General features: G+C 51.8%; 15 protein-coding genes and 1 non-coding gene across 19 annotated transcripts; 9 read left to right on the forward strand and 7 right to left on the reverse strand.

The window, feature by feature from the left end:
- The first annotated feature begins 450 nt into the window (after window positions 1-450).
- On the forward strand, window positions 451-1,517 carry LOC112346979 (pentatricopeptide repeat-containing protein At1g03540-like). The gene is made up of 3 exons (XM_024677030.1): window positions 451-611; window positions 739-1,036; window positions 1,158-1,517. The coding sequence occupies exons 1-3, from the start codon at window positions 451-453 to the stop codon at window positions 1,515-1,517; spliced, it is 819 nt and encodes a 272-aa protein (XP_024532798.1).
- Window positions 730-4,367, forward strand: LOC112346950 (pentatricopeptide repeat-containing protein At4g02750-like). 2 transcript variants are annotated; one of them, XM_024676983.1, is made up of 2 exons: window positions 730-2,273; window positions 2,332-4,367. In XM_024676983.1, the coding sequence occupies exon 2, from the start codon at window positions 2,351-2,353 to the stop codon at window positions 3,932-3,934; it is 1,584 nt and encodes a 527-aa protein (XP_024532751.1). In that variant the 5' UTR covers window positions 730-2,273; window positions 2,332-2,350; the 3' UTR covers window positions 3,935-4,367. The 2 variants fall into 2 exon arrangements, with proteins under 2 accessions (XP_024532751.1, XP_024532750.1); XM_024676982.1 differs by having other exon boundaries at window positions 2,362-4,367.
- Window positions 1,713-1,784, reverse strand: TRNAD-GUC. Its single transcript has one exon. It is a non-coding gene; the product is annotated as a tRNA-Asp (tRNA).
- Window positions 4,368-4,464: 97 nt separating the features above from the next.
- Window positions 4,465-5,221, forward strand: LOC9640482 (RING-H2 finger protein ATL38). The gene has a single exon (XM_002971848.2). The coding sequence runs from the start codon at window positions 4,779-4,781 to the stop codon at window positions 5,193-5,195; it is 417 nt and encodes a 138-aa protein (XP_002971894.1). The 5' UTR covers window positions 4,465-4,778; the 3' UTR covers window positions 5,196-5,221.
- Window positions 5,222-5,281: 60 nt separating this feature from the next.
- LOC9640483 (E3 ubiquitin-protein ligase ATL23) lies at window positions 5,282-6,041 on the forward strand. Its single transcript, XM_024676984.1, has one exon. The coding sequence runs from the start codon at window positions 5,287-5,289 to the stop codon at window positions 5,947-5,949; it is 663 nt and encodes a 220-aa protein (XP_024532752.1). The 5' UTR covers window positions 5,282-5,286; the 3' UTR covers window positions 5,950-6,041.
- Window positions 6,042-7,482: 1,441 nt separating this feature from the next.
- Window positions 7,483-8,334, forward strand: LOC9640484 (probable E3 ubiquitin-protein ligase ATL44). The gene has a single exon (XM_002971850.2). It carries the CDS (start codon window positions 7,493-7,495, stop codon window positions 8,249-8,251), a length of 759 nt encoding a protein of 252 aa, XP_002971896.2. The 5' UTR covers window positions 7,483-7,492; the 3' UTR covers window positions 8,252-8,334.
- A 195-nt stretch (window positions 8,335-8,529) lies between these two features.
- Window positions 8,530-11,465, forward strand: LOC9640485 (pentatricopeptide repeat-containing protein At5g10690). 2 transcript variants are annotated; one of them, XM_024677093.1, is made up of 15 exons: window positions 8,530-8,659; window positions 8,838-9,055; window positions 9,126-9,287; window positions 9,343-9,522; window positions 9,585-9,717; window positions 9,772-9,866; window positions 9,919-10,080; window positions 10,150-10,212; window positions 10,262-10,397; window positions 10,449-10,681; window positions 10,738-10,815; window positions 10,860-10,931; window positions 10,990-11,064; window positions 11,114-11,169; window positions 11,229-11,434. In XM_024677093.1, the coding sequence occupies exons 1-15, from the start codon at window positions 8,569-8,571 to the stop codon at window positions 11,272-11,274; spliced, it is 1,800 nt and encodes a 599-aa protein (XP_024532861.1). In that variant the 5' UTR covers window positions 8,530-8,568; the 3' UTR covers window positions 11,275-11,434. The 2 variants fall into 2 exon arrangements, with proteins under 2 accessions (XP_024532861.1, XP_024532860.1); XM_024677092.1 differs by having other exon boundaries at window positions 8,533-8,659; window positions 10,990-11,169; window positions 11,229-11,465.
- Window positions 11,466-11,543: 78 nt separating this feature from the next.
- Window positions 11,544-12,545, forward strand: LOC112347006 (RING-H2 finger protein ATL72-like). Its single transcript, XM_024677097.1, has one exon. The coding sequence runs from the start codon at window positions 11,728-11,730 to the stop codon at window positions 12,262-12,264; it is 537 nt and encodes a 178-aa protein (XP_024532865.1). The 5' UTR covers window positions 11,544-11,727; the 3' UTR covers window positions 12,265-12,545.
- A 418-nt stretch (window positions 12,546-12,963) lies between these two features.
- On the forward strand, window positions 12,964-14,104 carry LOC9640487 (RING-H2 finger protein ATL72). The gene has a single exon (XM_002971853.2). It carries the CDS (start codon window positions 13,141-13,143, stop codon window positions 13,810-13,812), a length of 672 nt encoding a protein of 223 aa, XP_002971899.1. The 5' UTR covers window positions 12,964-13,140; the 3' UTR covers window positions 13,813-14,104.
- An 824-nt stretch (window positions 14,105-14,928) lies between these two features.
- On the reverse strand, window positions 14,929-16,175 carry LOC9640488 (RING-H2 finger protein ATL8). Its single transcript, XM_002972063.2, has one exon. It carries the CDS (start codon window positions 15,979-15,981, stop codon window positions 15,154-15,156), a length of 828 nt encoding a protein of 275 aa, XP_002972109.1. The 5' UTR covers window positions 15,982-16,175; the 3' UTR covers window positions 14,929-15,153.
- On the reverse strand, window positions 15,994-16,721 carry LOC112347005 (RING-H2 finger protein ATL39-like). Its single transcript, XM_024677096.1, has one exon. The coding sequence runs from the start codon at window positions 16,692-16,694 to the stop codon at window positions 16,074-16,076; it is 621 nt and encodes a 206-aa protein (XP_024532864.1). The 5' UTR covers window positions 16,695-16,721; the 3' UTR covers window positions 15,994-16,073.
- Window positions 16,722-17,286: 565 nt separating this feature from the next.
- LOC9650160 lies at window positions 17,287-19,616 on the forward strand. 2 transcript variants are annotated; one of them, XM_002971854.2, is made up of 6 exons: window positions 17,287-18,146; window positions 18,280-18,405; window positions 18,479-18,718; window positions 18,889-19,075; window positions 19,139-19,288; window positions 19,337-19,616. In XM_002971854.2, the coding sequence occupies exons 1-5, from the start codon at window positions 17,300-17,302 to the stop codon at window positions 19,173-19,175; spliced, it is 1,437 nt and encodes a 478-aa protein (XP_002971900.2). In that variant the 5' UTR covers window positions 17,287-17,299; the 3' UTR covers window positions 19,176-19,288; window positions 19,337-19,616. The 2 variants fall into 2 exon arrangements, with proteins under 2 accessions (XP_002971900.2, XP_024532862.1); XM_024677094.1 differs by having other exon boundaries at window positions 18,285-18,405; window positions 18,504-18,718.
- A 322-nt stretch (window positions 19,617-19,938) lies between these two features.
- LOC112346980 (RING-H2 finger protein ATL34-like) lies at window positions 19,939-20,430 on the reverse strand. Its single transcript, XM_024677031.1, has one exon. It carries the CDS (start codon window positions 20,428-20,430, stop codon window positions 19,939-19,941), a length of 492 nt encoding a protein of 163 aa, XP_024532799.1.
- Window positions 20,431-20,514: 84 nt separating this feature from the next.
- LOC9640489 (protein CHROMATIN REMODELING 25) lies at window positions 20,515-24,513 on the reverse strand. Its single transcript, XM_024677091.1, has 22 exons — window positions 24,299-24,513; window positions 23,875-24,231; window positions 23,702-23,803; window positions 23,414-23,654; window positions 23,227-23,352; window positions 23,117-23,173; window positions 22,981-23,067; window positions 22,833-22,928; window positions 22,728-22,778; window positions 22,605-22,679; window positions 22,467-22,553; window positions 22,329-22,420; window positions 22,143-22,266; window positions 21,976-22,095; window positions 21,807-21,920; window positions 21,679-21,762; window positions 21,554-21,619; window positions 21,447-21,502; window positions 21,250-21,391; window positions 21,088-21,186; window positions 20,713-21,035; window positions 20,515-20,647 (listed from the first exon to the last, which is right to left on the reverse strand). The coding sequence occupies exons 1-21, from the start codon at window positions 24,406-24,408 to the stop codon at window positions 20,811-20,813; spliced, it is 2,511 nt and encodes an 836-aa protein (XP_024532859.1). The 5' UTR covers window positions 24,409-24,513; the 3' UTR covers window positions 20,515-20,647; window positions 20,713-20,810.
- Window positions 24,514-24,891: 378 nt separating this feature from the next.
- LOC112346981 (RING-H2 finger protein ATL80-like) lies at window positions 24,892-25,681 on the reverse strand. The gene has a single exon (XM_024677032.1). It carries the CDS (start codon window positions 25,679-25,681, stop codon window positions 24,911-24,913), a length of 771 nt encoding a protein of 256 aa, XP_024532800.1. The 3' UTR covers window positions 24,892-24,910.
- Window positions 25,682-26,175: 494 nt separating this feature from the next.
- LOC9650162 lies at window positions 26,176-26,969 on the reverse strand. The gene is made up of 3 exons (XM_002972066.2): window positions 26,876-26,969; window positions 26,704-26,802; window positions 26,176-26,633 (listed from the first exon to the last, which is right to left on the reverse strand). Exons 1-3 carry the CDS (start codon window positions 26,945-26,947, stop codon window positions 26,253-26,255), a joined length of 552 nt encoding a protein of 183 aa, XP_002972112.2. The 5' UTR covers window positions 26,948-26,969; the 3' UTR covers window positions 26,176-26,252.
- Window positions 26,970-27,171: the final 202 nt, after the last annotated feature.

Raw genomic sequence — 27,171 nt, forward strand, 5'->3', positions numbered from 1 at the left:
GGAGTTAGCTTCTTTTTGCACGTAATTAGTATGGTCAGCCTTGCTTAATAACATGCTCACGATTGTGATGTAGGTGGTCTTGAACCACCGGGATTGAATGACCGCCACAAAAATAGTCTTTTCTCCTTTTCCTTTCGTTTGTAGGAGAAAAGCGATGGCTGAGCTATTTGGTCTTTGCACCGTGTAGACTACGACAACGAGGAGGATGACTGGGAAGGTCAACCGTCACCTCCTTTCGAAGTACTTCTCATAAACTCTTCTAAACTCCTTTCTTCTTATATACTTTATATCTTGTGAAGTTCCATGGCTCCTTATGATCGATGAACGCGGCCACCTATGTCCGGCTCATCAAATCTTACACCGTCTCTCGCGATCTCGTCGTCCACGCCCAGATCCTCCACTCCCATCTCGCCACCAACACCTTTCTTGCCAATCTCGTCGTTGAGATGTATGGCAACTGCGGGCGATGCGCGAGCGGTTTTTCACTCCCTGCCCTCGCCCAATCTCTTGTCCTGGAATATCATCATCTCGGCGTGTGCCGCGAATGGGGATTTCTTCGAGGCCATGCGCCTCTTCCACGCCACAGAGCTTGGCCACATAGGAGAAACAAGGTCTATTTTTGAGGATTTGCCACGGCGAGATCCAGTATCCTGGACTTACCTGCTTCAAGCATATGCCACACAGGGGCATCCACTGCTGGAAAAACTGACGCAAAAGTTATGTTGATCGTATGTCAAGATGCAAGCGAAAGAGGTTTTTGCCTAGATGCGCGAGAGGGATGAGCGGCCTGGAACGCGATGACCGAGGCGGATCAGGCCAAGGAGCTCTTCGATCGGATGGACCACCGGTGCTGGAACTCCTGGGACACGCTGCTTCAGGGGTTTGTGGCCGATGGATCCGTGGAGCACGCCAAGGATCTGTACGATCGGATGTCCCAGGACGGGGTTCACCGTGGACGTTGATGATTCAAGAATTTGCCCAAAGCTGGCATTTTGAGAATGCCAAGGACATTTTCACTCACATGGCACAGAGCGATGTGATTGTGTGGACTGTTTATCTGGCCGTGTTCTCGAAGGAGGGAATATTTTACTTTGCTACAGGAGTTTTCGAGAGAAAATTACAGGCAAATCTTGTCTCTTGGGCTGCAATCGTTGCAGCAAATGCCCAAAACGGGGATCTTGGACGCGCGAAAGAGCTGCTTGATTGCATGCCCGAAAGCACTGTCTTCTTCCTGCCCTCTTCGACTCAATGCAGGAAAGAGATACTCTTGGACCGCGCTCGCAACAGTTAATGCCCACGCGGGGCATCACGCCGCCGTCCAGCTGCTCTTCACATCGATGCTGCTCGACGGGATCAAGCCGGACGAGCTGACGTTCGTGTGCCTGCTCTCGTCGGTGGCCTACACGGGCATCCTGGACGAGGTCCGAGAGAGGTTCATGGCAATGGTGGCGGACAATTTCGTGGCAGCACTACTGCTGCCTCATCGCAGCGCTGGCGAGGGCGGGGAGGCTGGATGACACTCTTGTCAGCGTCAAGAAACGACACTGATTTGGTGCGTGGGCGTCACGCAGCGCAGCATGTCATGAGGATCAAACCGCAAGACTCCGCATCGTACGTGCTGCTCTTCAACTTCTACACTCAGCAAGCTCTGAAAATGTAGTAATGAAATAGACTAGCAAGCTCTGAAAATGGAAAGAGCGAAAACGATTTTACGCCGTTGCCGGGGATCGAACCCGGGTCGTCCGCGTGACAGGCGGAAATACTCACCACTATACTACAACGACTTTTGCTTGTGTAATCTGGATTATCAGGGGTCAAACTAGTCGGAACAAACTGGAATGTTTATCTGATAACGTACGGCACTTTCATTGCAGTAAGACGCGTGTGTTTGTATCCGTCTCCTTCGCAATGAGTCTCTTGCTAGTGCGCTGCAATCTTTCATTTGGATCCATCGATGTCTTTTGCAATGAGTCCCTTGCTCGCGATCGCTCTGGGCGTCCCGGCACTCACAGCGCTCTTCTACCTATGCAATCGCCTCCACTTGGCTAGGAGCGCGAAACTGGACGAAGAAGCCAGGAGCATTCTAATGGCGCAGCCCCGTGAGCGCGCTCCATATCCATCTCCGCCAAGGCAAGCGCAGTTCTACCAAGAAGAATGGACTGACGAGGAAGACGATGATTTCGAGGGAGCTGGGCCACTACAAACCTGTATTCCATCCAGGATGTATGCGATCTCACCACAAGAACTTCAATGTCGGTGTGGATCTCTCGCAGGTAAGATCTAATTAAGAACCATTCTAGTAGAGAATTAAGAGTTTTTTTTACCAAGTAGTAACCAAAAGAGGCAATGAATGACGAGCAGGCAATGGATGAGCCGGGACGAGCTTTTGCTTCGTTTGCAGTCGTGCAGGGACTTACGGGCAGCCGAGGCGCTCCACGCCCGCGCTCGATCGATCGCCCGCCATGAGGATATATTCCTTCTCAACCATGTCATCCAGATGTTTGGCAACTGCGGCGCTGCCTACCATGCACGGCTCGTCTTCGATGCCATCGAGCCCAAGGATTCCTTTTCCTGGGATTTCATGCTCATTGCCTACTCACGCAGCTCCCGGTTGCGAGAGGCTAAGGCCTTGTTCGATGCGATGCCCCGGTGGAATCTCGTCGCCTGGAACGTTATGCTGTGCCTGTATGCCCAGACTGGGCATTTGGAGGGCGCAAAGAACCTCTTTGATGGGATGCAAAGCTACGACCTTGTATCGTTAAATGCCTTGATTTCTGCTTACGCTATCAATGGCCACACTATAAAGGCTAAAGAGTTGTTTGATTCCATGCCTTTATGGGATATCATATCGTTTACAACCATGTTTACAGCTTATGCCCAGAGCAGGCATCATGGAATCAGCGATATTTTGCTTGATTTCATGCCGGAGTGGGATATGGTGTCACTGACAACTGTGGTATCATCTAGCAATGTTAAGGATGCAGAGAGAGCATTCGATCAAATGCAACAGACGGATGTAGTCTCCTGGAACGCTCTTTTGACGGCATATGCCCAACATGGTTACCTTTCCCGATGTGAACGGACCTACTTACAAATGCCTGAACACGATACAGTATCACACAATGTTATGCTGGCAGTGTACACGTCTTTTAGATGCATTGAAGATGCAAAATGCATCTTTGACGCTATTCCAGCGTTGAGCTTGGCATCTTGGAACACACTTCTTGCCGCATATGCCCAAAGTGGGTATCTGGATGATGCAGAACGTTTGCTGGAAAACATGCCTGCTCCCGACTGCGTGTCGTGGACAGTAATGCTTTGTGGCTATACGCAGCACGGCCGCCTCCATGACGCGCTAATCCTCTTCCACGGAATGCCCGAGCGCGATCTCGTCTCTTGGAACGCAGTGTTGTGGGCAATCACGCAGCACGGGGATCTGGATGCTGCGAGAAAGTTCTTTGAGCAATTTCCGACGACGAATCTCGTGTCATGGAGCACTCTCCTCACGGCATACGCACAGAGGGGGCGTTCCAAAGACGCGATTCAGCTGTTTGATGCGATGAAGCTGTGTGAGGAGCCGGACGAGGTGTGCTTCGTTTCGGCAATCTTGGCTTGTAGCCATGGTGGCAAGGTCCATGCCGGGAGGGCGTGGTTCGTGTCCATGGCCTTTGATTTCGAGCTTGAGGCTACCAAGCAGCACTACTGCTGCATGGTGGACTTGCTCGCCCGGGGTGGCTATTTGGACGACTCCAAGGAGCTCATCCACGACATGCCTTTTGTTCCCGATTTCCTGGAGTGGACGTGCCTTCTCGGGGCCACCAGGAGCAGCCCTCGCAAAGAAAGCTTGAGAGAAATGCGAAGAGCGTTTGATCTGGAGCCGGAGAGTGCTGCATCGTATGTGCTGGTGGCAAACGCGTCCACTCCAATGAAGTGAATTGTCACCAAATGATTTTGTTTCGCGATCAACACCACTAGCATGCTATTCACCCCGGCTGCTTCATGAGAATGTTAACGCCCAGAGCGCAATGTTGCAACTCCTTGGGATCGGAGATGGAGTTTGGCCTTGAGCTTGAGCTCGCCATCTCAACACACACATATCTCTCTTTGTTCTCTATGACTACATCCTGCTGTCGATTCAAGCATTTACACAAAACAGGCATTTTTAAATACCAGCACAATCTTACAGCCGTGTCTGCTGCATTCTTTTCCTTGCTTCCCGAATGTCAAGAAGGTCCACTTAAAACATGGTGGTGGAACTTTATAGACATTTTATATAAAACTGGCCCCCATATTTGCAGCAAATGAATGCCACACTTTGACTGTTTGCATAAGCGCACCAAATCTATATGAAACTCTAAGCCACTAAATTGATCTTTGACTAAAGTGATAGAGACAACCTCCAGAAACAGCAAATGCCCAGGGAGGGTATCACATCCACAGTTGAAGCATCGATGGGTCAAGCCCAACGAGCTCCAGTGGCATCGCTCTTTGAGAACGACTTTTAGTTCTTTCTTTTCAAAAGTAAATGCGCTTGAAAGAAGCGTTTAAGCGAGAGAGCTACAGCGTTTTCTTGACTTGGGCAAATTTCAAACAGGCGTTTCACAGCGATAAGCCCCGCGCTACGCTCCAAAGGCTCTTGGCGGATAAGAGACTTCCTTGCTTTGATTAATATCCATCCTCTTAATTCTTTGGGCTGCCAATCTTCTTTCTTTTTCTCCTCTCGAGCTAAGCAGCAAGCAAAGCGAGCCATCAATCATCATCATCCAGAGGATAAATTAATGGATGGTCGCAGCTCCGCTGCCCATCTTGCGACCAAAGGTCTGTGGCTCCTCGTCTTTGCGTGCTTCGTCTTCGCGGCCTCGGTGCTGGGCTGCCTGTGGCTCTGCTTCCGCCTCCTCGGGCAGCAAGAGATCGACGACGCAATCGCCGCGGAGGGCGACGCCGCCATCGCCGCCGCGCGCCGCATCCGAATCCCCACGCTCAATTACTCCGCCCTCGAGATCAAGAGCCCGGCCACCGCCGCCGCCGCCGACTGCTGCCCCATCTGCCTCGCTCCCTTCCGCGAGGAGCTCGTCAAGAAAATGCCCGTGTGCTGCCACTACTTCCACCCGGGATGCATCGACTTGTGGCTGGATTCGCACACCTCGTGCCCAGTTTGCCGGGAAGAGCTTCGTCTCGCGTCTGCCGAGCCCTAAAAACAGAGTGCCCGCTTCCCAAGAACCCTAAAAACAGGGGACTCTGTTTGGGTTGTGACAATGTCTACTGCCACTGACGTGCGGGAGATGAATGGGAACACGATCTCCTCCAGGCATTAAAAAATTGGTCCACAAGTTCGCTTGTTTCAAAGTCAAATCTGCAACTTGGCTGAGGGAAGAGGAGCGAATTCTTCCCTCCTCGCTGGATTGCTCCACTGGTGGCAAGCTGGGAGCCATGGAATCAACGCAATCGGCACAGGATCCAGCGAATGGCCATCACCATCGATCGCAGCACAGCACACGCGCCGCCCTCAATCAAATCGGCGCCAAGGGCGGCATCGCCATCGTCGTGGGATCGCTCTTCGCGGCGGTGGTGAGCATGTGTGTGGTGGCGTTCTGCGTGTGGATGTGGGGCAACAGGGGCGGCAGTGGATCGATCGACCAGGAGCAGCAGCAGCTGGGCGATCATCATCAGCCGCGAGCAATCGCGTCGCAGGGGCTGAGCAGCAAGGCGATCGACAGGATCCCCAAGGTGAGCCTCGCGACGCTCTTCCAGATTCGCGGCTCCAGCGACGTGTGCTGCCCGGTGTGCTTGACCGAGTTCCAGGCGTCGGATCACAGCGACACCATCTGGCTCATCCCGGGCTGCAACCATTCCTTCCACTCGGAGTGCATCCAAAAGTGGCTCGCGGCCCACACGTCGTGCCCGGTGTGCCGGGTGACGATCAAAGACTCGTTCTCTCCCACAAGATGAAAGAAGATAAACCCTAAAGTTTGAACTTTTGAGAAAAGCCTGTGGCTGCTGGGATTCGAGCCCACGGCCACAACGTGGAATTCTAACCTAAACTGCAGCCACATTAGTTACTGTGTATGAGATTGGTATGATTTGAATGATAAAATTCTTGACTTAGCTTTACCACAGCACTTTCCTGAAAAAATGTAGGCATGTTCTAAGCTATTATTTGTATGAAAAACAGGAGAGGATGTTTTGCATGGTTGATTTAGTAGCTATGTTCCTCCTCGAATCTCAATCTCCAGGCGCTTTGCCCTCTGTGGCCAGCCATCGCAATTTCAGGGTGGCGGTGATTGGGGTTCTATTGATCGCCATTCTGGTTGTGTGTATTGCCTTGGTATGGGCTTTGGTCCTATTGAGCTGCAAGAAGATGTAAGTAAAGTTCTCTCTATTTTCTCTACAATCTGAACAGAGAGACTCATGCCAAAAATCTACTATTCAGGCACAAGGCGTGCGGTGAGTGCCATGCGAGGAACCAAGTCGTAAACCCCTCGACCACAAAACCAAGTTCGTGGTGACTTTGAGAGGAACATGTAGCGAGTGATAGTGGATCAAAATTCTCGTTTTCTTCCCAGTTTTGATTCGAAACCTTGGAGCTGGCTTGTCGCATGAAAAACGTGATAGAAGGAACAAAGAGGCGCCTGCTATTCCCCAGTGCTTGGAGCTCCAGCCACCGCTCCTTTTCGCCTCCGCCGAATCCCTTCCTCTAGAAGAGAGCACTGATCGATCGGGTCATTGGATCCGAGCGAGTCGCCCAGAAATCTGGAAATCAGTGGGCAGCTTCGAAGCCACGCGTGGGTGTTGGCCACCACTGGATTCGGTCCAAAGTTCCCGGACCCCACACTCTCTAGTAGAATTGGAAACAAGAACACACACTACTCGACCGCCCCCCTTGCTGGGGCTTTCGTTCGTCGCCCAAATTGGAGCGAGCACCCACGAATTGGGAGGTGATAGTCGAAGAGAACGTTTCTATATGGAATTGGGCTTTAGATCGCACTCGACACTGGAGAAGAACACGTTCTTGTCAACGACAGGGATTGTTTTTTGAGGTGGCGGGAAATCTTTTTCTTAAAATTGCCTATAGTCTATACCACCACTAGCCGGGTTTCTGGAGCCACTGAAAGAGATTGCCATGCCATGCGACCGAAATAAACGAACCCCCCGCCGACAAGAATCTACACTCGCAAATAGCCACAGAAAAAGAGAAAAAATGAGGAATTTTCTTTCTTCCAGAATTCCAGGCGAAAAGGAGACTTGAAACTTCAATGGCGCTGTGGACCATGGCCAGCTTTGAATATCTCTCAACACGTAGCAAACATTAGCTGGATAGGGAATCTACTTTTCAGGAAATTTTACCCCGCCGCCACCTCGTTTTTTACCTGCGAGCATCTTTGTAAAAACCAGTGTATGGGGTATATTCCAGTCGCCGAATATGCCCGCCCTCGAAACCATTTAATCGGGGGTTTGCTCGAGCGAGGGAAGTGAAAGAGAGAAGGGAAGGGAAATGGACAGAGAGCTTGCTGGAGCCCATCCATCCCCGGCGCCCACGATCGCGATCGCCGCTGCCGCCGCGGGATCCTCCAGCTTCGCGATGATCCTCTCGGCGCTGCTGATCGTGGCGACGATCATGGGCGCCATGGCCTTCTGCGTGTGGATGTGTGGATGCAGCCCCGAGGACGTGATCCGGGCACGCAGCGGCGGCGCGGGCGATGGCGCGAGCGATAGATCAGCGCTGCCAGCGGCCAAGGCGGGGATGAGCAAGCAAGCGATTGAGAAAGCTCTGCCGGTGATGAGCTATGGCGCGGCGCGGATGCTGGCCTCGCAGAGGACGAAGAACCCCGAGCTGGGCTGCTGCTCCATCTGCCTGGCGGAGTTTGGCAAGCAGGACGATTTCATCCGGATGATGCCCAGCTGCGGGCATTGCTTCCACTCGGAATGTATCGCGCTGTGGCTCGTCGCGCACAGCTCCTGCCCGGTCTGCCGCCGGAGCTTGATCGGGCTGGAGACGCAGTGCTGCAAGAATTGCGGAAGAATCACGGCGAGCAATCCTCAAGCTCCTCCTCCTCCTCCATCTCCTCTACCGCCGCCGCCGCCGCCCACCACGCGTGACCTCAGCTTTAGCGAGGCTGTTGCTTGCTACTCGGTCCAATTGCAAACAGCGACAATGCCAATCCCAACTCCCGAGCCGAGCAGGACGATTCAGCTAGAAGAGGTTGTGATCGAGGTGCCACCTGATGATTTTCGTCGCGATCACCATCACTAGCGCCCAGTGAATGCTCTGTTCCTGGCGCGGAAAATTCGTGTACATTTTGTGTTGTAACAAAGAAAAGAGAAGAATTTCAGGTCTGCGATTGTCGCTTCGCCTACGCACTGATTCCCGCGCACTCAACCACTTCTCGTCCTGGGCGTGGAGAAAAAATTGGCTTTGGTCACCAGCGCACCATCGCTCTCCCTCCTCCGGTGTTTTAGGGTTCTTCGCGAGAACGAGAAAGATTGACAGAGATCTTTTAAGCTCTCTCACCTCATCCCGACCGTTAAAAGATTTATGTGGTCTCTAGGGTTTTGAAGGTCGCGCGAGCAATGGCGATTGCGTGCGTCGGCCTCGGGCGATTCGGCGCCTCCACCGCGGCCACATTCCCAGAGATTTGCAGTGGCAGCGCCATTGCCCCAGGTAGCGGAAGAGTCGATTCCTTGTCGGAGTGATTGCATTTCGTTTTCCAACTCAATTGCAATGGTCGGGCAGTCCTGGCGATTTTAAATTCTCGCAAGTCGCCAGCACTGAGGATCTAGCAATGGAGGAGGAGAGCTTTCTCTCGTCCTGTCAATAATTCTCGGGAATTGCATTGCAGGATATGCTCCTCCTCCTCGGCAGGAATTTTCTGGGAGGAAGCACGGGAGGAACAGTCGGTTTCATCGTCAGTGGAGGGCATCTTGGCTTCTCTTGTCACCTGAGACATTTCTTTCCCGGGATTTGTCGCGCACCACCAGAGGCTGTGCTGCGGTCACGAGTGGTAACCTTGATGCTGCTTTACCCGAGAAGGGCCCCGGGGAGTTCTTGCTTGCCGAGGTAACAGTTCTTTCGACCAGATGCTCTTTGTCGTGACAAATCATTTTACTTGGTTTCGTGTGGCATCCAGGTCAGGAAAAGGAGGGAAGAACTTGCGGCTCTAGTCAGGAAAGATGGCGAGCGAGATCCACTTTGGAAGCAAAAGCTGCCGCTCTGGGCCGTGAGGAAGCTTCAGGGGCGTGAGTTGACGAAGACGATCATGGAGCTGAGTCGAAAGAGACGTTTGAAAGAGGTAATTATGCCATGGTATTCAGCTCGGCTTACGTTCTCCGTGTTGCATTGGACAGATTTTTGAGATTCTGGATTGTGCAAAGGAGAAGAAACTAGTGAATCGGAAAACTATGAACGCTGTGATGGAAGCATGCGTGCATTGTGGTGATATTCATCGAACCATGCAGCTTTTCCAATACATGGTACAACCAGATGCTTGTGGAGTTGACGAAATCACTTACGGCACTCTTATAAAGGTTTGCTTTCTTATCTGCATTGATGATATCATTGAGAATCACTAATTTTGATCATTAAATAGGGGCTTGGAAAGGCAGGACTTTTGGATGCTGCTTTCCAGATTTTGGAATCGATGGACCTTGGCACAGCTCCTGGCAAACCAAAACTTTCACTGATTCATCTCAACACGCTAATAAATGCCTGTGCCAATGCTGGTATTTGTATCTTTTGTTATTGTTTAGAAAGTTGATTGCTATACTCCCATACAGGGGATGCAAGGCGCGCTCGAGGTGCTCTTAAACGATACCACTCCGTAATAAAAGACGAAGGTCCGTCCCTGGTGACATACAATATGCTGATCAAGGTATACCAGTTTTAAGGTATGACTCACAAACGCTAATGCGTGCTATTCACAGGGGTACGCTCGATCAGAGAACCCTTTGGAGGCTCTAAAAGTTAGAGAAGAGATGCAGCTACGTGGAATGCAGTTAAACAAGCTTTCGTGGAATTCGCTTGTCATGGCATGCGTTAGAGGACAAGACATGGACGCGGCACTTGAGATTCTAGAGGAGATGAAGGTCTTTTGATTCTGGTTTTCTTGTTCGAATTTTATTAGTTACGTTCTCTTTTGGTTTGCCGTTTGCCAGGAAGCAGGGAAATACTCTGTAGATTTGGCACCAGATGTGGTAACGTACACGACCCTCATAAAGGTGTGTTGCGACAAGAGCTTTTAGCGAAAGGTGGCTCTCATTTGATCAGGGTCTTGCAGATGCTGGAAATCTGGACGGCGTGTTGAAGATGGTGGCTGAAATGAAAGCATCCACGTCTTGCGTGATAGATCGCGTTGGATACACTGCGATCATCGACGCTTGCATAACAGCTGGCTCGCCTACAGGTAGTACATTTGCTACGTTGGTACCATCTAGCTGATTCTTTTGTCTTTTAGACGCTTTGACATTCTTTCAAGAAATGGAATGTCTGGCAAAGGAAGATCGTCGACTAAGGCCACGAGTGCATGCTTTCCTTTCTATGATGAGGGCGTTTTCTGAGATAGGTGACGTCGAGAAAGTTTCGCTTCTCAAGTCGAGAATGGCTGTGGGATCTGCCGGGCACATTTGGGCGGAGGATCGACTAGAGGCAGATGAGCTACTAATCGAAGCTGCAGTGGTCAGTGGCGAGGTACATGTACGCTGTTTTACTTTTGACTTTATGTCAACACAGTGGCTCTCTTTCAGATAACTCTTGCACGGAACGTTCTGAAGAACATGACAAGCCTGAATAAAGCTTTACACTTGAGTCAGCGTGGATTCACGGTATGTGTATTCTTACTTAACCCGCTAATCTCCTCTCTTTGTAGGCCATCGTACGCCTCCAGGCAATGACTAATTTTACTGAGAACATGTTTCAACCATTCATTATAAGTGAACAGGTTCGGGTTTTTGCAAAGGTTTCGATTGGAGCTTTCTAAGTGCGATGCTTGCTGTCAGATATCATTGAAGGCTTCGTTGGAGAGCATCATTCCCAGCTTGAAGACTCTACAGCCGCTTTCGTCTTCCCAAAAGGTGAAGGATGTGCTGATGTGCTTCCTGGATCGAGATGTACTTCCTGTAGTGTCTGATGAGAACGGCCAGTGCATTGGAGCTGTTCATGCCAGAGACTGCAACAAGGTTGGATCTTTACAAGCTTCCTTTTTGGAAGAATCCTAACCTCGCTCTTTTGTTTCCAGGTGGATTCATTGCTTGTGGACGTCATGCAAGATCCTCCATCTCTGATACCAGGCACGGCATCAGTCAGAACCGCCATTGACTTCCTGGTTGCACCCCGAGTAACTTTGGTAGGAGTGAGTTCTGGGTCCGGGGAATTAAGCTTCCTCACGAGAGAGGTTCTTTTCAGCTTTTTGTCTCAATCTTCAAATTAATCTTTTCTCGCAAAGGACAGGTGAATTAAAGTATCATTCCCGTGATGGAGGTGTGTCATCACAGACGTGAGTCCGGTTAACATTTTCCATTCTTTTCTCTCGGCCTCCTTGCTAAAAACTCAATTTGTGCACGTCTCAGGCAGTCGCCCGTGAAGGAAAAAACATGGACCATGGCATGAACGTCGCGGATACCTTCTCCGTTGTTTCTCCAGCAGCTGCGGGTTGCTTGTGGCGCACGAAATGGGTACCGTGTTAAAGGGGTTTAGAAACTCGCCAGGTATTGTGCTCCTGATCGCTCGCAACGAACATGACAGGCTTTGGGTTTGGAGGATACCCGGAGGCAACATTGCCAGGCTCTTCCCAGATGGCTGCCGATGCTCCAGCAGCAGCGGCAGCGAAGTTTTCGAGCTTGGGACAGGGCGTCAACGTTGTCATGACAGCAGCCGGGGGTCTGCTAGTTCTGGTGGGATTCATCGCCTTCGGGATATGGATGTGCGGCCGCGCTTCCTCCGCTCAGAGTGCTCGCGTCGCGCAACAGGTGGAAGTTGTCAAGCCCGGCTTGAGCAAGGAGGCGATAGCAAGGATACCAATCACCAGCGGCTTTGCGAATCCAGAGGGGGGCACTAGCAGCAGCAGCAGTAGCGAGGCGTGCGCGATTTGCCTGGGTGAATTGGACGACAGGGTCCGGGTCCTTCCCAAATGCAGCCACGCCTTCCACGCCGAGTGCGTCGATATGTGGCTCTTCTCGCACAAGACTTGCCCGACTTGCCGGTCGGATCTCTCCAGCCTCGAGCAGCAGCAGCCAGATCAAATGGCGGTGGTGGTGGTGGTGGATTCCCGGTGACGATCGAGAGTTCTCTCGTTGCGGTTTCGCTCTCTAGCTCTTTCGCGTAGTCGTAGAGGCAGGAGGAGTTGGATTGTCATGTCAGTTGAAAGTCCGGACTGGAGATATCAATGTAGGAAGGATTGTCTCTATGCGATGAGCAGAGAGCTCTTATTTGGCTCGCATGGCATCAACGCTCGGCTTATATCCAGGTCGCGACGCGATAGAGAGACGATCGAAAGCGAAAGAAGTCGTGTGGTCCTGTAAACAATCAGAGCAAGGAGAACAAGTTCTTCTTAATCTATATCGGAGAACATATGTCCTGTAGATTGATATAAACGTGGCAAGAAGAAGAAAAAAAAAAATGGGACCCTTTCGTCCGAACAAAAGAGAGACCCTGTCAAAATGGAAGATAGTTTCTTTATCTTTTAAACATCGCCCATGGACAAGCAATCTATAACCCTGTCGAGATACGAACGATAGAAACTATTGACACTCAAAGCGCGTAGAGAAAGCTTCCGGGAATCAATCTCTCCACTCTTGGCCTCCAATTTGGAAGGCGGTAGCTTCAACTTCTAGGCAAAGGCCTTCTTCTAGAACAGGAAACTTTTGGGATGTGCACGGCCCTCCATGTCATAGCCCAAGTCCTGCGTTTCCCCCCACGTCATAGCCCCGGGAGAAGACGTGCGAGAACATAGAGGCGCGCGGAATTCCACCACGTGTCAGGCTCCAGCCGCCAAACCCAGCTTCGCGCGCTCTTGCCCTAAAAACCTCCCCTTCTTTTTCTTCATTTGGATATAAATTTAGGGCGGCAACAACAACCCGGAAAAACAGGGGGCTGTTCTTCTTGGAGCTCTCGCTCCTTGGGCGGAGAAAAGGAGGAATTTTCATGTTTCCATGGCGGATTGGAGCTCCGGAGGCTCGATCTCTTCGTTCGCGTGGCCGCCATTCCCGTCCAATGGCATGGAGGACGGGCAGTGGCCGCCGTGGCCGGGCGCCGGCACTGGCAACAACAATTTCTTTGGCTGGCAGGGGTTTGGATTCGCGAGCCCCAGGCGCAACGACGGCCTGGGCGCCGGGACGATCATCCTCGTCGCGGTGCTCGTCACTGGATTCTCGCTCATGACGCTCCTGCTGCTGCGCCTGTGGTTCTGCGGGTGCTCCCAGGACGACGACGCGCGGCGCGCGGGGAATTCGCAGCCCGCGATCGCGAACAAGCTCGCGATTGGGCTGCGCAGGGACGTGATCGAGAGCTTCCAGGTGGTGAATTACAAGGCGCTCGTCGCCATGAGGGGAAGGGAATCATCATCGAGCGCCCCGGGCGAGGGGGAGTGCTGCTGCCCGGTCTGCCTCATCGATTTCGGGGAGGAGGACAAGAGGATCAGGGTTCTTCCCGGCTGCGGCCATGGATTCCACACGGAATGCATCGATATGTGGCTCTTCTCGCACACCTCCTGCCCCGTCTGCCGCCGGGAGCTCCTCCCGCCATCGCCCAGCTCCAGCGCTCGCCGGGATGATCGCGTCGTCGTCATAGAGATCCCCCAAATCCATCCCCAAGAGCGTGGCTGATGATCGTGCCGCGTGGGCTCTCGCATTTCTTCGTTTTCTCCTTTTCGTGTTCTTTCCGGGGCATATTCGCGGCGGATATTCCAGGCTCTGCGCGTTCTGTGAAATAAGGCCCTGCTCGACGATCGATCCAAAGGAATCGACCGAGAGAAGTCACATGGAAATTTAGAATTCTTTTCGCTAGCTCGCTCGCTCGCTCGCTCGCAGCGATATCGATCGAACCAGCGTGTCAATCTCGTTGTCTATCCTTCGAATTTCATGACGAAAGGAAAAACAAAAAAAGTCGAGCGCTCCAGAGCAAGAACAGAGTTTTCTACGCTTTTTGGCCCCGTCGATAGATTTTTCTATTGGATTGGAGCAATGAGCTGGAGAGCGACGAATCAATAGTCGCTTTGCTTCGCTTCGCATGGCAGCACTGCAGTGGAGCCAAGCCAAAGTCTTCTTCTTCTTCTTCTTCTTTTATTTTGTCTTTGGAAGCACTTTGGAGGCTTTTGATGATGATCATGGCGATGACGAGGATTCATGATCCGGGCGCGCAATCGCTGTCGTTGGTCCCCGCCCGGAGTGTCGCATCTGACGGCGCGTGTTGATCGAGCCGCCCGCCAGTCGCCACCACTGCCTGTTGTTTAGCTTCCAAGCATTGTCGCAGCAAAGACCTATCTCTCCTTTCCGTGGCTAGCCATAACAAGAGAGATCAAAGTAAGCAAATCCCAAGAGCGCAATGGTGTAGCTATCAATCGCGAAGCTCGGTTTACTTGATTTTTCTTCTTTCCTTCCAGTCTCTTTCTCACGATCGATCGTAAATTCCTTCTCGCTCCAACTCCACTATGTATGAGGTCGCCATCAAATTCCTAGCTAGGCCTACCAGAAACTTGCATTGGATTACGTACAGAAGCCGGGAAATCGTCTCTCACAATCCAAAACAGTGAGATTTTCCTTTCTTTAATGCTCAAAGTTTTCCTCTCTTGAACAGTAATCCTAAAGACTAAAAGTCTAAGTCTTCTAGCAAAGGAAGTTTTGGAGATCTTGGCGCCAAGTAACCCCTTGAATTCACGAACATTAGGTCACCATCCATTTTCTGGGGTCGCTCTCCTACATCTACCAAGAGCAACAGGAAGAAAAACGAAACATCCGTAGAGAAATCAATGATTTTCTACTCTTGATTGATTAGCAATGGTGTTTATTCTCTGGCCATGGATGACGCTGGCAAACAGGGTCCTTGAATCGTTATTATAGTCCAGCAAACAAGAAGAATTTCAATTTGTACAATGCCAGGAAATGCGATGATTGATTGCGTGCTAGAAATTCGAGAACAGCTACACCAACTATCTTTGCCAAGAAAATTCACCCACACTCGCAATCGGTGGCTACCGGCGCGGGGGAGGATGGGGCGGATCGACTGCTGCGCCGGTGCTGCTGCCGATCGCAGAGAGAGCCCGAGGAGCTTGCGCCATTCGCGACGATCGATCCAGCGCAGGGTTGATGATCATCGGCCGCGATTCCCCTGCGGCACAGGGGGCAAGTGAGATACGAGCAAAGCCAGAGCTGGATGCATTGGGTGTGGAAGCAGTGGCCGCAGCCGGGCAGCGCACGGATCTCCCAGCTCTGAATTTCACGATCGCTCAAATCAAGATCTTCGGATTCCTCCTCCCCACCGCCAATCTTCCGCCCAAAATCTGTCAAGCACACCGCGCAGCACTCGTCCGCGCGCCGCGCATCGTCCGATGAGACAATGGGCAGCAATCCAACGGTCGCCTTGGCGCGCGTCTGGCGCTCTTGCGCCCCCACGGACGGCCCGATGCTTCCCTCCCCCTGCTGCCGTCCCCTCCTCCGCGAGCTAAAGCACCAGAAGAGCACCATGATCGAGAGGCTCGCCCCCATTCCACACAGGACGATCGCGACGCAAGTGAGAGTGGTGAGATGGAAGGGCTTGTGGTGGCGGTAGAGGTGATTGTGGATCATAGGCGCCGAATCGGGAGCTCCTTCTTCGCCAGCGAGTGAGAATAGCGAGAACCTTGCCATTTTTTCGCCGCGCCGCGGCTGCTGTCGATCGATGCCGATGTTGCGATGCGAGGGCTGCTGAGATTTCAATCGGGGAGGCAGTGATTTATCTGGATTGAGTGGAGGAACAGGAGCTCTAGCAGGGGAAATGGCCACTATAGGTATCGCCATCAAGAAATTCCAGAAAATTGAAAAGCAAGAGCTTGATGCGCTTGAAAAGAGAGAAGAATCTTCCTCTGCTAGGCCCGTAGATCAGGATCTCATCAGGATTGAGCGATTGCAGGGTTGGAATCGTCGGCTGGTTCTCGTCCCGTTAAATCCTGATCTTGGCGGTGATTTTCTTCTTCTTCTTCCTCCTCTCGTCTCGGTTCTTGGTGGACAGCGCAACGGCAGAGAGGGCAGGACGCGGAGGTCTGGAGCCACACATCGACGCAGTGGGGATGGAAGCAGTGGCTGCACCGCGGCAAGAACCGGATCTTCTCGTCGCCTGGCTGGTCATCGGAGAATTCCGCCAGGCACACCGCGCAGCATCCCACGCCGCCGCCAGCGCCAGCGCGGTTCTTGGAAGATTTGGAGAGGAGGTCTTGGAGAGTGAGGAGCGGGAGCTTGTTGATCTCGTGGGGCTCCAGCCCGGGCTTGGGGCGATGAGCGGCGGCGGCGTGGATGTGGATGTGGGCGAGGTTGGCGGCGGCGGCGGAGCGGCTGAGCACGACGTTGAGGCGGCGGCGCGGGCAGAGGAAGTAGAGGCCCAGGAGCCCGAGCAGTGAGATGAATGTGAGGATCACCATGACGATGAGCGTGATGATAGCGCCGTTGCTGAGATGGAGGATCTGGTGCTCCATTTCGCCGTGGTTGACGGAATTGGAGGAGGAATTGAGCTCCATGGGAGTGGAAGGGATGATCAAGGAGGAGAGATCAAATCAAACCTGACTACCAGGAGCAAGGAAGAAATCGATGCTCGATATATCCAGCTCTCTCCAACACCTTGCAATTGGGTTGCGATTTTAGTCTAGTTGCCGAATTTTGGTTTTTCCCGGGCCTCATGAATGGAGGAGACGCGGTGGTTCCACGAGGTGGGGATCCATCAAAGACGCGAATTGAGCGCGACCGCGGTCGCTGGAACGTCCACCGCCAAGCGTGCCCTAATTAGGGCTTTGGGGCGCGCCAAGCGTGCCCTAACTAGGGCTTATGCGGGCGCGGGGGGTTGAGGTGGGAATATGCCGCCGGCCGGCACGGCCTCAAAAACACCGCTTGACGCGAGCAGAGCAAGAAAATGGTGAGGATCCTCTCCGCGATTCCTTGGCGCATCCATGGGGTAGGCGGAGGCGGCGGCGGTGGCGGCTCGGTGGCGATGCTGTATCCTCCCAATGGCGGCTGCGCGGAGGTACGCGGTGGGGTTTGGTCACTCCCGGCAGCATGAAGAGAGCAAGAGATCATCGCGCAAGGGTTTGATGGTAGAATCAGCGGCAAGGGGGTACTGCATTGTCCAATGTCATCGTCTTCGCCGCCAACGCCACTGGCATTGCCGTGGTTTGATCAGCGTAGCGGCGGCACGATCGCGGATTTCCTCAGGAACAACAAGCCGCCGGAAGAGGTGCTGCTCAATTTCCTGGTCAACCCCTCGCCCGCGCCGAGGCCGTTGACTCCGTTGACCGGCGGCGGCGGCGGCGGCGAGCACGAGAGTCTGGCGATGGCGCGGCCCTGCGAGACGAGCCACGGCCCCGACTTTAGCGGCCTCTTGTTCGAGGGGAGCAGCATCAAGTCCGAGGATGACGCCGCCGCTGACGATGGCTTGAATGGAGAGCTCATCGCCTTTGATCAGATCGACGCAGATATGGCCAGGGACTCCTTCTCGCTCTTTGGTGGCGCCGCCGCCGCCGCCACCACCACCGCCGCCGCCATGGACGACAGTAGCAACGGGAACTCCCAGGACGGGATCGAGCTGGAGGTTTGCTCGCCATCCAGGAGTGTTGGAGCTGCCGCCGCCGCCAGCGCGCTGCTCAACTTCCCGCTCAACAACTTCCTGGCGCAGCATGGGAGCTCGTTCCTGGCCGCCGCGGCCGCCGCGGCCGCCGCCGGTGTTGCTCCCGATGGCTCGGAGCTCGTTGGTTTTGAGGTGGCTCCGGCCGAGATCCACGCACAGTCGTGTAGCAATCTCGTGGGGGACTGGAGCTTGCCACCCGACACCATTCTTCTTCCTTCTTCTTCGCACGGCGGCAGCCATGGCAGTGAGTCCAACAATGCTGGTAGCAGCAGCGGGACAAACAACATGGTTCATCAGTATAATCTCCAGTGCGGTTCTTGCCAGATCCTACACTGTATTATCCACTCAAATGGTACGTAACTTTCTTTTCTTCCTCCTTCTCTCGGTCTCTTTGTTCTTGTTTCTTTCTCTTTGTTTTTCTCTCGTCTGACTCGTTGATTACTATACACACTGCATGAGCTCCACCATGACTTGTACTAGATCAGTGCAGGAGTCCAAGACACCAAGCTTGAGATCCACGGATGCGACGGGCAGAGCTACAACGCCGTGCTGCACACTCGGTTTTGTGTGGACGATGGATTTCCCACCACCTTGGAGCAGCAGATTGTTGAGTAAGCCAAGCTCCCTGTGAAAGGTTTCTCTTTGTTGTCATCTTTGATGCTTTTCTCATTATGAGTTGATTAGATGCGTGCTTGTTTGTTCTTTGCAGGTTTCCAGTGGGTAACGCGGAGTATGTGAAGCAATTTCTACTCCAGTACAGCCTCTTGCGCAGGAAGGAAGGCTTCGTACTGCGGCACGATTCCACGGGGAGCTTTGACACGGGCGGAGCGTCCGGTTTTGGAATCGGGCCCGACTGTTTGAACGAGTCGTCCGCTTCTTTCCCAAAGCAACTTGGCCGCAGTTTGTTCTCGGACCTTCACTCCGGTGCGTTTTCTTGTTTCCTTGATAGGACAGCATGCGTCTTTCGTTTTGCTTTCTTCTTTTGTAGACATTTCTATTGCTTTCTTGCTTTTCCGGACACTGGTCCTCTTTTCCTTTTTCCTCTTTTATGTTTTTTGCTAAACCAACATGTGCTGAGCTCTGTTCTCCAACAGCCTCCGATACTTTGAACGCGTTTGGTAAGCAACATCTTCTGGGGCCGAGCAAAGCAAACCGAAGCAGCAGCTTGGACAGCATGGACCCTGGCGACGGTTCCAACTTGCCTGTCAAGCCTCCAAAGAGCAACGCTGCCGCACAGGTTTCCTTCTGTCGCCCCCCAGCCAAAGGGATGAGTTTCTCACTGTAAGATCACACCGGTGTGTTTGCTTTTGCTCCTCTCCTCACCGAGTGTTTTTGCACTTTCAGAGGGAAAGAACCGGCAAGCTCAAGATGTCCGATCTAGCGCAGCACTTCCACCTTCCTATAAATGCCGCCGCCAAGGAGCTGGGAATCTGTCCAACGGTGTTGAAGAAGATTTGTAGGAGGAACGGGATGCGTCGGTGGCCTCACAGAAAGGTAAGAATGTCTCTCTCTCGCTCTTGTTTTTTAATCTTTCCTCCATAGATTAAGAGTATAGAGCGGATAATCGCCACCTTGGAGCAGACAATAGCAGAAGGGGCTGGGCAAGGTGACGAAGGAATTCGTATGGAGATAGCGATGCTGCGGAACGAGCGTGCTCAGCTATGCGCGGGTTTGCTCGGGGAGACCTGATCCGCGGACAAGTTTTCTTTCTTGTCCTCGCGCCCCGGCGAGCCGAGCGCTGTATTATAATCAGATCTAGCAGCAGTAGCGCGCGAGAGAGCGAGAGCAAGCTAAACGAAGAGAAGAATTTTTTTTTTTTTAATCGGCTTCGTTGTGTACATCGTAGGAACTTGTTCGGTTGTGTCTTGAAGCTGTAATTACACTCCGTGTACAAAGTGGTCTCACTTCTTTTCCGATAGAAACTCCGGAAAAGAGGAGGAAGAAAAGAGAGTCGTGAAAACTGACCGATCCGACTTATCCTTTCCTCAACGACGTCCAAAGTTTGATATAGACACATTCCCGAGTGTTCTTTCCTTGGGCTCCTGTTTTCATGCACCACACCCATAAGTAGCGAACGAGACGAACTTGGAAAAAACTCAAGTGAGAGAGAGAGAGGAGTTTTTTCTTTTCTTACCCGAGGATCTTCAGGTGGAAACCACCTCGAGCAGCGGTTCCTTTTGCAAACTGTCGCGGCAAATCGGGCAGGAGCTGTGCGAGAAGAACCACATGTCGATGCAGTCAGTGTGGAAGCAGTGGCCGCAGCGCGGGAGGTGCCGAATCTCCGAGTCTCCCTTCCCAAACTCGATCAAGCACACGGCGCAGCACTCGACATTCTCTTCGCCGCTCTTGATCTTCACCAGCTGCTCGTAGCTCACCACCGGCAGCCGCTTCACTAGATCCTTGGAGAGTCCCAGCCTGGACTGGAAGCCGCCACCACCAGCACCAACGAGTTCCTGTCCCTCCTCCTGTACCTGCCTGTGACGCCTGTTGCGAGCCTCGACGCACTTGCACGCGTAGAAGAAGATGAGCAGCGACAGCAGCATGAATGCGAAGAGGATGGAGCAGACAATCACCACCGTGAGCCGATCGGTTGCCAGGGACGAGGAGAGTGGCGACGAAGATCTCGGGTCTTGCATTCTTCCCTTTCGCCAAGCTTGTCAGTCCCGCGTCGAGGAGAGAATTGGGGCTCCAGGTCATTAGGAGCGCAAGCTGACTTAGTGTTGAGCTGACACCGGAGTTAAACAGTAGCATTAGTCGGTCATCGTTGCAGAGAGCCACACACTGAGGAATCTGCCCCCTCAAACCAAACCAAACTGTAGCGTCTGGCTGGATAGCTTTTACGTCGTCTCGATCCTAGCAATCAGAATCCCGTCATGAGATCACACCAGCGAAAAGAAAAGAAGGAAAATGGAACGTACCTCAGACGCCGATCGAGGGGAATAAGCCACCGACGTCAGCACGCTTGCAATTTGCTCGGCATCTTCTCGAGGAGAGGGGGCCCTTCCCTCCTTGTCTCTCAGTCGGAATCACTTACTTCTAAATCGATGCAGACCCTCTTCGGCGAACGCAAACAGGCGGCTTGTAATACTGACTTGTCAAGCTTTCTTTTTTGCGCGAACGTCGGCAGCGTGGTTCTAGCCGTTCTCGTAGAATCTCTCTCCTCCTCGGCGGCAGCTGATGGTAAAATCGAGTCTATAGGAACTACTTTACCATCGATTTGGCACGTAAAAACGAATGAAACCTGCTCCACATCCACTTTCAGTCAAATTCTTAAGGAGACACTGCGCACTCACCTCTTCACCAGCAGCCCATTGCAAGATGACATCAGGGACTGTTGATGGGTGCGAATGGTGAGCCCAGCGTATCAGGTCCTCTTCGGCAGGCTCACCTATCTGGCGACAGGAAAAAGAAAAAAACTTTTATCTATGCATTGACCATCGAGTAGACCTCCAGACCTGTTTCTCCCAATGCCTTTGCCTCTCCAGACAGCCGGCAGTCTTAGCGAAAGCGCCTATATCACCTAGTTGATTAGCTAGTTCATTTGGAACATTTTCAACATCGCAACGTTCACAATCAAGCGTGTCATGTGTATCAGAACTGGATAAAAAACGATTTAATGAGCCGCGAGGAATTCCTAATCCATTGCAATCACCTTATGTCGCGAAGGGTGAACAGATCCCTCAAATCTTCTGTGGATAGCGCGTTGACCTGGAACAGAAGTACTACAACTCTCTTCAAAAATTTAATCAGCTTTCGAACCTCAGCTTTGGAGTCGCCACTGATCACCTTTTGAAGTCCTTCCTTCGACATTTGACGCTGATAAACCTGCTTGCGACAAGCGTGTTAGAAAAAGTAGCGCTTTCACAACTACACCTTTATGCTACCTTCTCTTCGATTGTACCAGTTGCTAAAAATCGATAGATGTACACACGCTTCTTTTGGCCATCTCTCCAAACACGCGCTGCTGCCTGCATCCTAGTTAAAGCAATGATATTCAGAACGTTTCTGTTACCTGTTTGTCATTTGCCGGATTCCAATCAGGATCAAATAGAACCAGCCGGTTGCCGCCAATCAAGTTTAATCCACATCCACCGGCCTTGCTACTCAGTAGGAAAGCGAATTCGTTCTGTTCACCGACAGTTTAACGTTGGATAAACGAAATGCATTAAAGTCAAAATAACCTGTGACGGATCATTGAACTTTTGCACCAGCTTTTGCCTTTTCCCAATCGACGTACTTCCATCAAGCCTTACATAGGGATAGTTCCGTTCTCGACAGAGTTGAGCAAAGAGATCCAAGGTCTGAGAGCAAACATTTATTTAAATTTAGAGGAATTTTTTTTTCTTACCTGTGTATAATTCGATACAAGCACGATCCTATCGTTTGTTTTCTTCCGTAGATTCTCCAGTAGACGAGCTAGAACAAACATTTTTCCAGACAACTTAACCCAGCTTCCGTCGGAAGGAGTCCCTCTGTCAGGGTACCATGTCATATACCCTGTTAGATGAAACTATGGCTTTTGATAAGGATCTACCTTCCAGTCTGCATCTCCTTCGGAAAAAATTGCATGCAATTCTCAAAGCCAGCGGCTTCTGATCCGCCCGCACGAACAGTGTCATATATCAGCTGCAGGCAAGAGTTTGAAACAATGACTCGCTGCGAATCGATCTACCTTTGGATGGCTGCAAAGCTTTTTCAAAGCCGTAATTGATGCAAGGACACGAGCACGTTTTGCTTTGTCTTGCAATGCCAGACGGACCTGCACAACATGGAGTTCAGAATGAAGCTAAATGCTCAGAAGTTTGCATACATTCTTTGAGTGTATAAAGTGTGTATACAGCTCTCGTTGCAGGTTTGTCAGCTTGCAGCAAACTACCTCCACGATCTACAAATTTAGATAAAGTTAGCGATAAAGTACCAAAGCTTTATTCACCTTGGGAGGAAGATGGTTGGACAAAAGTGCATTCGTACGCCGAAGTATGAACTATAAGACAACCAATTTCAGTTCAGTATCAAAATCTAACTCTCAGCTGCATACTTGATTGACTTTCTCGCTTAGCTCCGCAGAGCGCTCCAATCCTAGTTTTCTTGCGTCTTCTGTAGCCTCAGGCTCACGACCGCGAAGAATAGGATTCTAGACCGATACAAACACTCAAAATACCAAAGGAAAAACTGCCGCTGTTTACCTGATAATACCGGCGAAATGCAGCCACCTCGCCTAGAATGCCAGGATTCGTAAAATTCACCATAGCGTAAAACTCTTCTAGATCATTCTGCAAGAGAAAAATGATGTACTGCAAGTAATTATATTGAAATGCGGACCTGCATTGGAGTGCCAGAAAGTAGAACTCTCCTATGGCACTGAAGACTAGCAAGTGCCTAAATTACCAACCCCTTAGAAAAAACCAAAACGACATATGTAAAAAGCTCACTTGATTTGTTAGAGTGTGGTCGTTCTTCAGCCTGTGTGCTTCGTCACAAATAAGAAGATCACAAGCACCTTCTTTCTGAAACTTGCCCGCATGCAATCTAAAGGTTTCGTATGAAATTATAAGAATCTACAGAAACTCCTGCCCATGATTAGAAAATTTACGTTTGAAAAAAAATAAATTGAAATACCTGAAATGCATTCCTGGGTGAAAGAAAACTGGCCACGTCTTGAAGAACTTCAGCACGTGATGCCTCGCAAATTGCAATGACGCTAGCGCGCCCACCAAGCCACTTCTTGATCTCAGACTCCCAGTTACTTACCAGACTGGTGGGAGTGACAATGATAATCCGCTTAGCTATTGGCGATCCTTGGAAACCTTGTCTCAATAATGTCCAAAGAAGCGTTATAGACTGCAACGTTTTCCCAAGCCTGGAAATAAATCGTTAAAGGGGAAGGCGTCCAACAACTGAACAGACCCCATGTCATCAGCGAGAATGCATCCAGACCAAGCCGCATCGCCAGCTTTTGAGAACTCGCGAAGGCCAGTTACACACTCAAACATGAACTGGACGCCTTCCCTGCATATACATTCCATTGTGAAAGGAAACAGAACCAAGAAAGGGGGAAAAAAAACAAAACAACAGAGTACCTTTGATGTGGTCGAAGGAACTTCGCGACAATTGGATCGACCACTATAGTCGCACCATCCTCGTTTCCATCAGGCTGCCACAGCACCAAAGGCTCGAAGTCATCCGGAAGCTCTACACTCCCTTCACTGGGATCCTCTTGAATCGGCAGCGTCTCAACATTGGGACTCAAGGGAAGTAGAGGCTGTCTCTTCCAAGGAACAAATCTTTTCCTTGCGGAGAGGCGCCGAAGCAGCTCGTCACTGTTGCTCTGCCCGCCAGGACACGGGGACTTGAAAGGCCTCCTGATCACGGCAGCGCCGTCTGTGACAGTGAGAACCTTTGGAATCAATGCCTGTCGCTTCACAACCAAGTCTCCCCTGAAAATAAAATTTAAAAAACCAAGATGAGTGTGAAATGTGCTCAAGAAGCCAGAGATTATCTCACCTCAGTAGCGCTGCCACATTCTCGGACTTCCTGTTCTCTGGCGTGGCAAGATCTTCTACCCCTTCTTCTTCCTCCTCATCGTCCTCGAGCTGGAAATCTTCATCGTCCATGGCCGCGCCGCAAACCCTAGCTAGAGAATCGCGCAATCTAGGCGCACTAAGCGAACCTTACGAGTGATCCACGGGCGAGGCGAGGCGGCGACGCGAAACCCTCCCTCTGCTCAGGAACCCTAGCTACTAAACTTCCCGCCAGTACAAAAAGATATTCGTCTAGTATAAAATTCAAATGATTAGGGCGGTCTCCCTTGTCTCATTCTTTTGTTATTGTTTATTGTTGTTCGATCAGTGCGGACAGCAAGATGGGAGGAGTGATTCGAAGTGATCATAGATCTTACAAGTTACAAACGCTTCTTTCTCTTGCGAAGAGATGGGCACATTTTATTTTCTTTGGGAGCACGAAGTGTGTGAGCAAGCAATACGTGTCTCACGCCAACAATGTGTGTGGCGATAGGCCGTGTGGGTGATTTTGATATGGATGCGTATGGTGCGCGTACGATCAGTTAACTCCCTCTGTTCTTGCAAGCTTATCCGATCTTGATCAAGTTTGTCAGTGTCATTTCTTGGTCTCTTCCCGATCCACCTCGCGATCCCGATCGGTGCGAGCTCCAGGATCAACTACAATGACGATTTGAAGCTCGGATTGCTCCGATTGCTCTGGTGGTGGCGGTGGTGCTGCTGCTGCTGTGTCAGTGGCAGTCGACTGTGATTTGCTCCCGGCGGCGGTGGCGGCAGCGGCGACCAAGCTCGTCCGGCAAACGGGGCAGAAGAGATGCTTTTGGAGCCACTCGTCGACGCAATCGCAGTGGAAACAATGGGAGCAGTGCGGAAGAAAACGGAGTCTGTCACTGGCAGGATCCAGGCGGCTCTGCTGCTGCTGGAAGTCTGTGAGACAAACAGCGCAGAATTCGCCACCCTTGATCCGCCCTGCCACCTCGCCCGCCCCCACAACCGGGATCTTCTCCAAGTGCCCCGCCACCGCCGCTCCTCCTCCTCCTCCGCCGCCGCCGCCGCCGCTCCATTGCGAGCTGCCGCTGGCGGCACTGCTGTCGCCGCCACCGCCGCCGCGGTCCAGCGACACATACCTGCAAAAGTAGAAGGCGAGCAATGCGAGCGTGCAGACGATCGCGGCGGCGCCAATCGCGAGCGCCGAGGTGAAATTCTGGCCAATGTCATAGCCCGAGAGCGTGGGCGCTACGGCAGAGGCGGCGGAGGCAGCGGCGTTGGGAGGTGGCGCGCCAACCATTTCTATCTTCCGGGAGATTCCAGCCAAGAACCCTACGAGGAACAAGTTCTCGACCAAAACATTCCGCCCGTTTCTCCGCATTAAAAAGGAAGCCAACCATATATAGATCTAGCTGGCCAAACGTATAGCCAACGGAATATGCACCGCCACATGGAGCAAAGAGAATCCGCCACGTGGCAGAGATGGTCTACCGTACGGTACGGTGCCGTGATTTTAGCTCAAATGAAGAATTCTTTTCCCGGGGAAATCTAATGGGAGGTCCCGTGGGGTCAGAACTTTGTCAACGCTGGAGCCTGGAGCGACCGACACAAATCAATGCCAGAGACTTGCATTGTTTGTTTGTATCCTTGTTCCAGTGGATAACGCTAGAGAACTCGCGAGCCAGATCTCCACGTCTCCTTTTTTTTGCCCGTGGATGAATGGACGAAGGCTCGAGAGAGATGGAGGTGGAGCGGATGGCGATGGCGCAGCGGCGGAGAGGCTGCCCAGTACAGAGACCACGCGCAAGGAATTGATTGTTTTGCCACTCGAAGATTCACGCACCTAGTAGAAGAGTTTGGGCGAATCTTCATGACTTTGCTCCGAGAGCGACGGTTGCTTTGGCTATGCTTTATCAAGAAAGGGAGAGGGAGAAAAAAACAAAACTTGCTCCTCAAGGCTTTCCGTGATCTTCTTTGGCTCCTTGAGGAGCATCTGCTTGATCTGCTTGAGGAGTGTCGGCTTGATAGTGATCGTTTGGAGGATTGTCAGCGCGGCTGAGCTCCTCGAGATGGGCTTGGATGTCCACACTGCGAGCTTCATCCGGAGAACCGTCGCTCTGGTCGTCAACTTTGCTGCTGCGTTTGAGCTCCTCGAGTTGGGCACGTACGTCGGCATTGAGATCGAATGGAATTTTGTTCTGCTTGAGAGCCTGCATATAAGTGTAGAGCTCGTCCATGGTCAGCTCTTGAGACTTTTGATTCTGCGATAGCTCCGGGTGCGTCGCGAGTACTTGCTGGGTCACACTCTTTATCCTGTTCGTGGCTTCTTCACGCTGCCAGAGTCACAATTCAGGAGAAGAAAGAAAGAAAGAACGAGAGACAATCTTATAAACACTCGCTCACCGCCTGGATCATCACTTGCTCCTTTTTCAAGATCTCCTCATGGAGCGTACGGAAGACCTTTAACACCATTTGCTCCTGATTCCGCCGAGCTTCCTGCATCTGGCGATCGAGAAAACCCACCAAAGCGATCACTCCAGGCTCGCTTCCAAGTATCTGGCATTTGGGCTCTCACCTCGCGAAGCACCGGATCTTCTCCCTTGAACACTATCGAAATGATTCTTCTCACGCTTGTGACCCACCGCATTTTTCTAGCCTCCGTGCCCTAAACCCCTTCTTTGGATCCAAGCTAAATAACAAAAGTCTGCATTGCTTTAATCATAGCCTCTGGTTGATACATCCAGAGCTCCTCCTTGTCTTTAAAACTTGCCATTGATCTAGATATAAGTAACTTGGAGAGAATGAGGAAGATAAATGGCTATGTTTCTATCCTCCTCCTTATGCTCGTTGTCTATGCTTTGAATGTGAATG

Source organism: Selaginella moellendorffii, unplaced genomic scaffold, assembly GCF_000143415.4.
Source record: "Selaginella moellendorffii unplaced genomic scaffold, v1.0 SELMOscaffold_18, whole genome shotgun sequence".
In the NCBI taxonomy this organism is placed as follows: domain Eukaryota; kingdom Viridiplantae; phylum Streptophyta; class Lycopodiopsida; order Selaginellales; family Selaginellaceae; genus Selaginella; species Selaginella moellendorffii.

What these genes read in the sequence shown, in the direction of transcription:
- LOC112346979 (XM_024677030.1), top strand. Translation starts at nt 451, where the DNA reads ATGGCAACTGCGGGCGATGCGCGAGCGGTTTTTCACTCCCTGCCCTCG. An exon ending in GGCCACATAGGAGAAACAAG is followed by an intron (nt 612 to 738) that starts GTCTATTTTTGA and finishes TCGTATGTCAAG; the next exon opens with ATGCAAGCGAAAGAGGTTTT. An exon ending in CTCACATGGCACAGAGCGAT is followed by an intron (nt 1,037 to 1,157) that starts GTGATTGTGTGG and finishes CAATCGTTGCAG; the next exon opens with CAAATGCCCAAAACGGGGAT.
- LOC112346950 (XM_024676982.1), top strand. Translation starts at nt 2,251, where the DNA reads ATGTCGGTGTGGATCTCTCGCAG. An exon ending in TCGGTGTGGATCTCTCGCAG is followed by an intron (nt 2,274 to 2,361) that starts GTAAGATCTAAT and finishes AATGACGAGCAG; the next exon opens with GCAATGGATGAGCCGGGACG.
- LOC9640482 (XM_002971848.2), top strand. Translation starts at nt 4,779, where the DNA reads ATGGATGGTCGCAGCTCCGCTGCCCATCTTGCGACCAAAGGTCTGTGG.
- LOC9640483 (XM_024676984.1), top strand. Translation starts at nt 5,287, where the DNA reads ATGGGAACACGATCTCCTCCAGGCATTAAAAAATTGGTCCACAAGTTC.
- LOC9640484 (XM_002971850.2), top strand. Translation starts at nt 7,493, where the DNA reads ATGGACAGAGAGCTTGCTGGAGCCCATCCATCCCCGGCGCCCACGATC.
- LOC9640485 (XM_024677092.1), top strand. Translation starts at nt 8,569, where the DNA reads ATGGCGATTGCGTGCGTCGGCCTCGGGCGATTCGGCGCCTCCACCGCG. An exon ending in AAATGCCTGTGCCAATGCTG is followed by an intron (nt 9,718 to 9,771) that starts GTATTTGTATCT and finishes ACTCCCATACAG; the next exon opens with GGGATGCAAGGCGCGCTCGA. An exon ending in AGATTCTAGAGGAGATGAAG is followed by an intron (nt 10,081 to 10,149) that starts GTCTTTTGATTC and finishes GCCGTTTGCCAG; the next exon opens with GAAGCAGGGAAATACTCTGT.
- LOC112347006 (XM_024677097.1), top strand. Translation starts at nt 11,728, where the DNA reads ATGACAGGCTTTGGGTTTGGAGGATACCCGGAGGCAACATTGCCAGGC.
- LOC9640487 (XM_002971853.2), top strand. Translation starts at nt 13,141, where the DNA reads ATGGCGGATTGGAGCTCCGGAGGCTCGATCTCTTCGTTCGCGTGGCCG.
- LOC9640488 (XM_002972063.2), bottom strand. Translation starts at nt 15,981, where the DNA reads ATGGCGATACCTATAGTGGCCATTTCCCCTGCTAGAGCTCCTGTTCCT.
- LOC112347005 (XM_024677096.1), bottom strand. Translation starts at nt 16,694, where the DNA reads ATGGAGCTCAATTCCTCCTCCAATTCCGTCAACCACGGCGAAATGGAG.
- LOC9650160 (XM_002971854.2), top strand. Translation starts at nt 17,300, where the DNA reads ATGTCATCGTCTTCGCCGCCAACGCCACTGGCATTGCCGTGGTTTGAT. An exon ending in CTGTATTATCCACTCAAATG is followed by an intron (nt 18,147 to 18,279) that starts GTACGTAACTTT and finishes GTACTAGATCAG; the next exon opens with TGCAGGAGTCCAAGACACCA. An exon ending in TTGGAGCAGCAGATTGTTGA is followed by an intron (nt 18,406 to 18,478) that starts GTAAGCCAAGCT and finishes TGAGTTGATTAG; the next exon opens with ATGCGTGCTTGTTTGTTCTT.
- LOC112346980 (XM_024677031.1), bottom strand. Translation starts at nt 20,430, where the DNA reads ATGCAAGACCCGAGATCTTCGTCGCCACTCTCCTCGTCCCTGGCAACC.
- LOC9640489 (XM_024677091.1), bottom strand. Translation starts at nt 24,408, where the DNA reads ATGGACGATGAAGATTTCCAGCTCGAGGACGATGAGGAGGAAGAAGAA. An exon ending in ATTCTCGCTGATGACATGGG is followed by an intron (nt 23,655 to 23,701) that starts GTCTGTTCAGTT and finishes ATTTATTTCCAG; the next exon opens with GCTTGGGAAAACGTTGCAGT. An exon ending in CACCCAGGAATGCATTTCAG is followed by an intron (nt 23,353 to 23,413) that starts GTATTTCAATTT and finishes GAGTTTCTGTAG; the next exon opens with ATTCTTATAATTTCATACGA.
- LOC112346981 (XM_024677032.1), bottom strand. Translation starts at nt 25,681, where the DNA reads ATGCGGAGAAACGGGCGGAATGTTTTGGTCGAGAACTTGTTCCTCGTA.
- LOC9650162 (XM_002972066.2), bottom strand. Translation starts at nt 26,947, where the DNA reads ATGCGGTGGGTCACAAGCGTGAGAAGAATCATTTCGATAGTGTTCAAG. An exon ending in AAGATCCGGTGCTTCGCGAG is followed by an intron (nt 26,803 to 26,875) that starts GTGAGAGCCCAA and finishes CTCGATCGCCAG; the next exon opens with ATGCAGGAAGCTCGGCGGAA. An exon ending in AGCAAGTGATGATCCAGGCG is followed by an intron (nt 26,634 to 26,703) that starts GTGAGCGAGTGT and finishes TGACTCTGGCAG; the next exon opens with CGTGAAGAAGCCACGAACAG.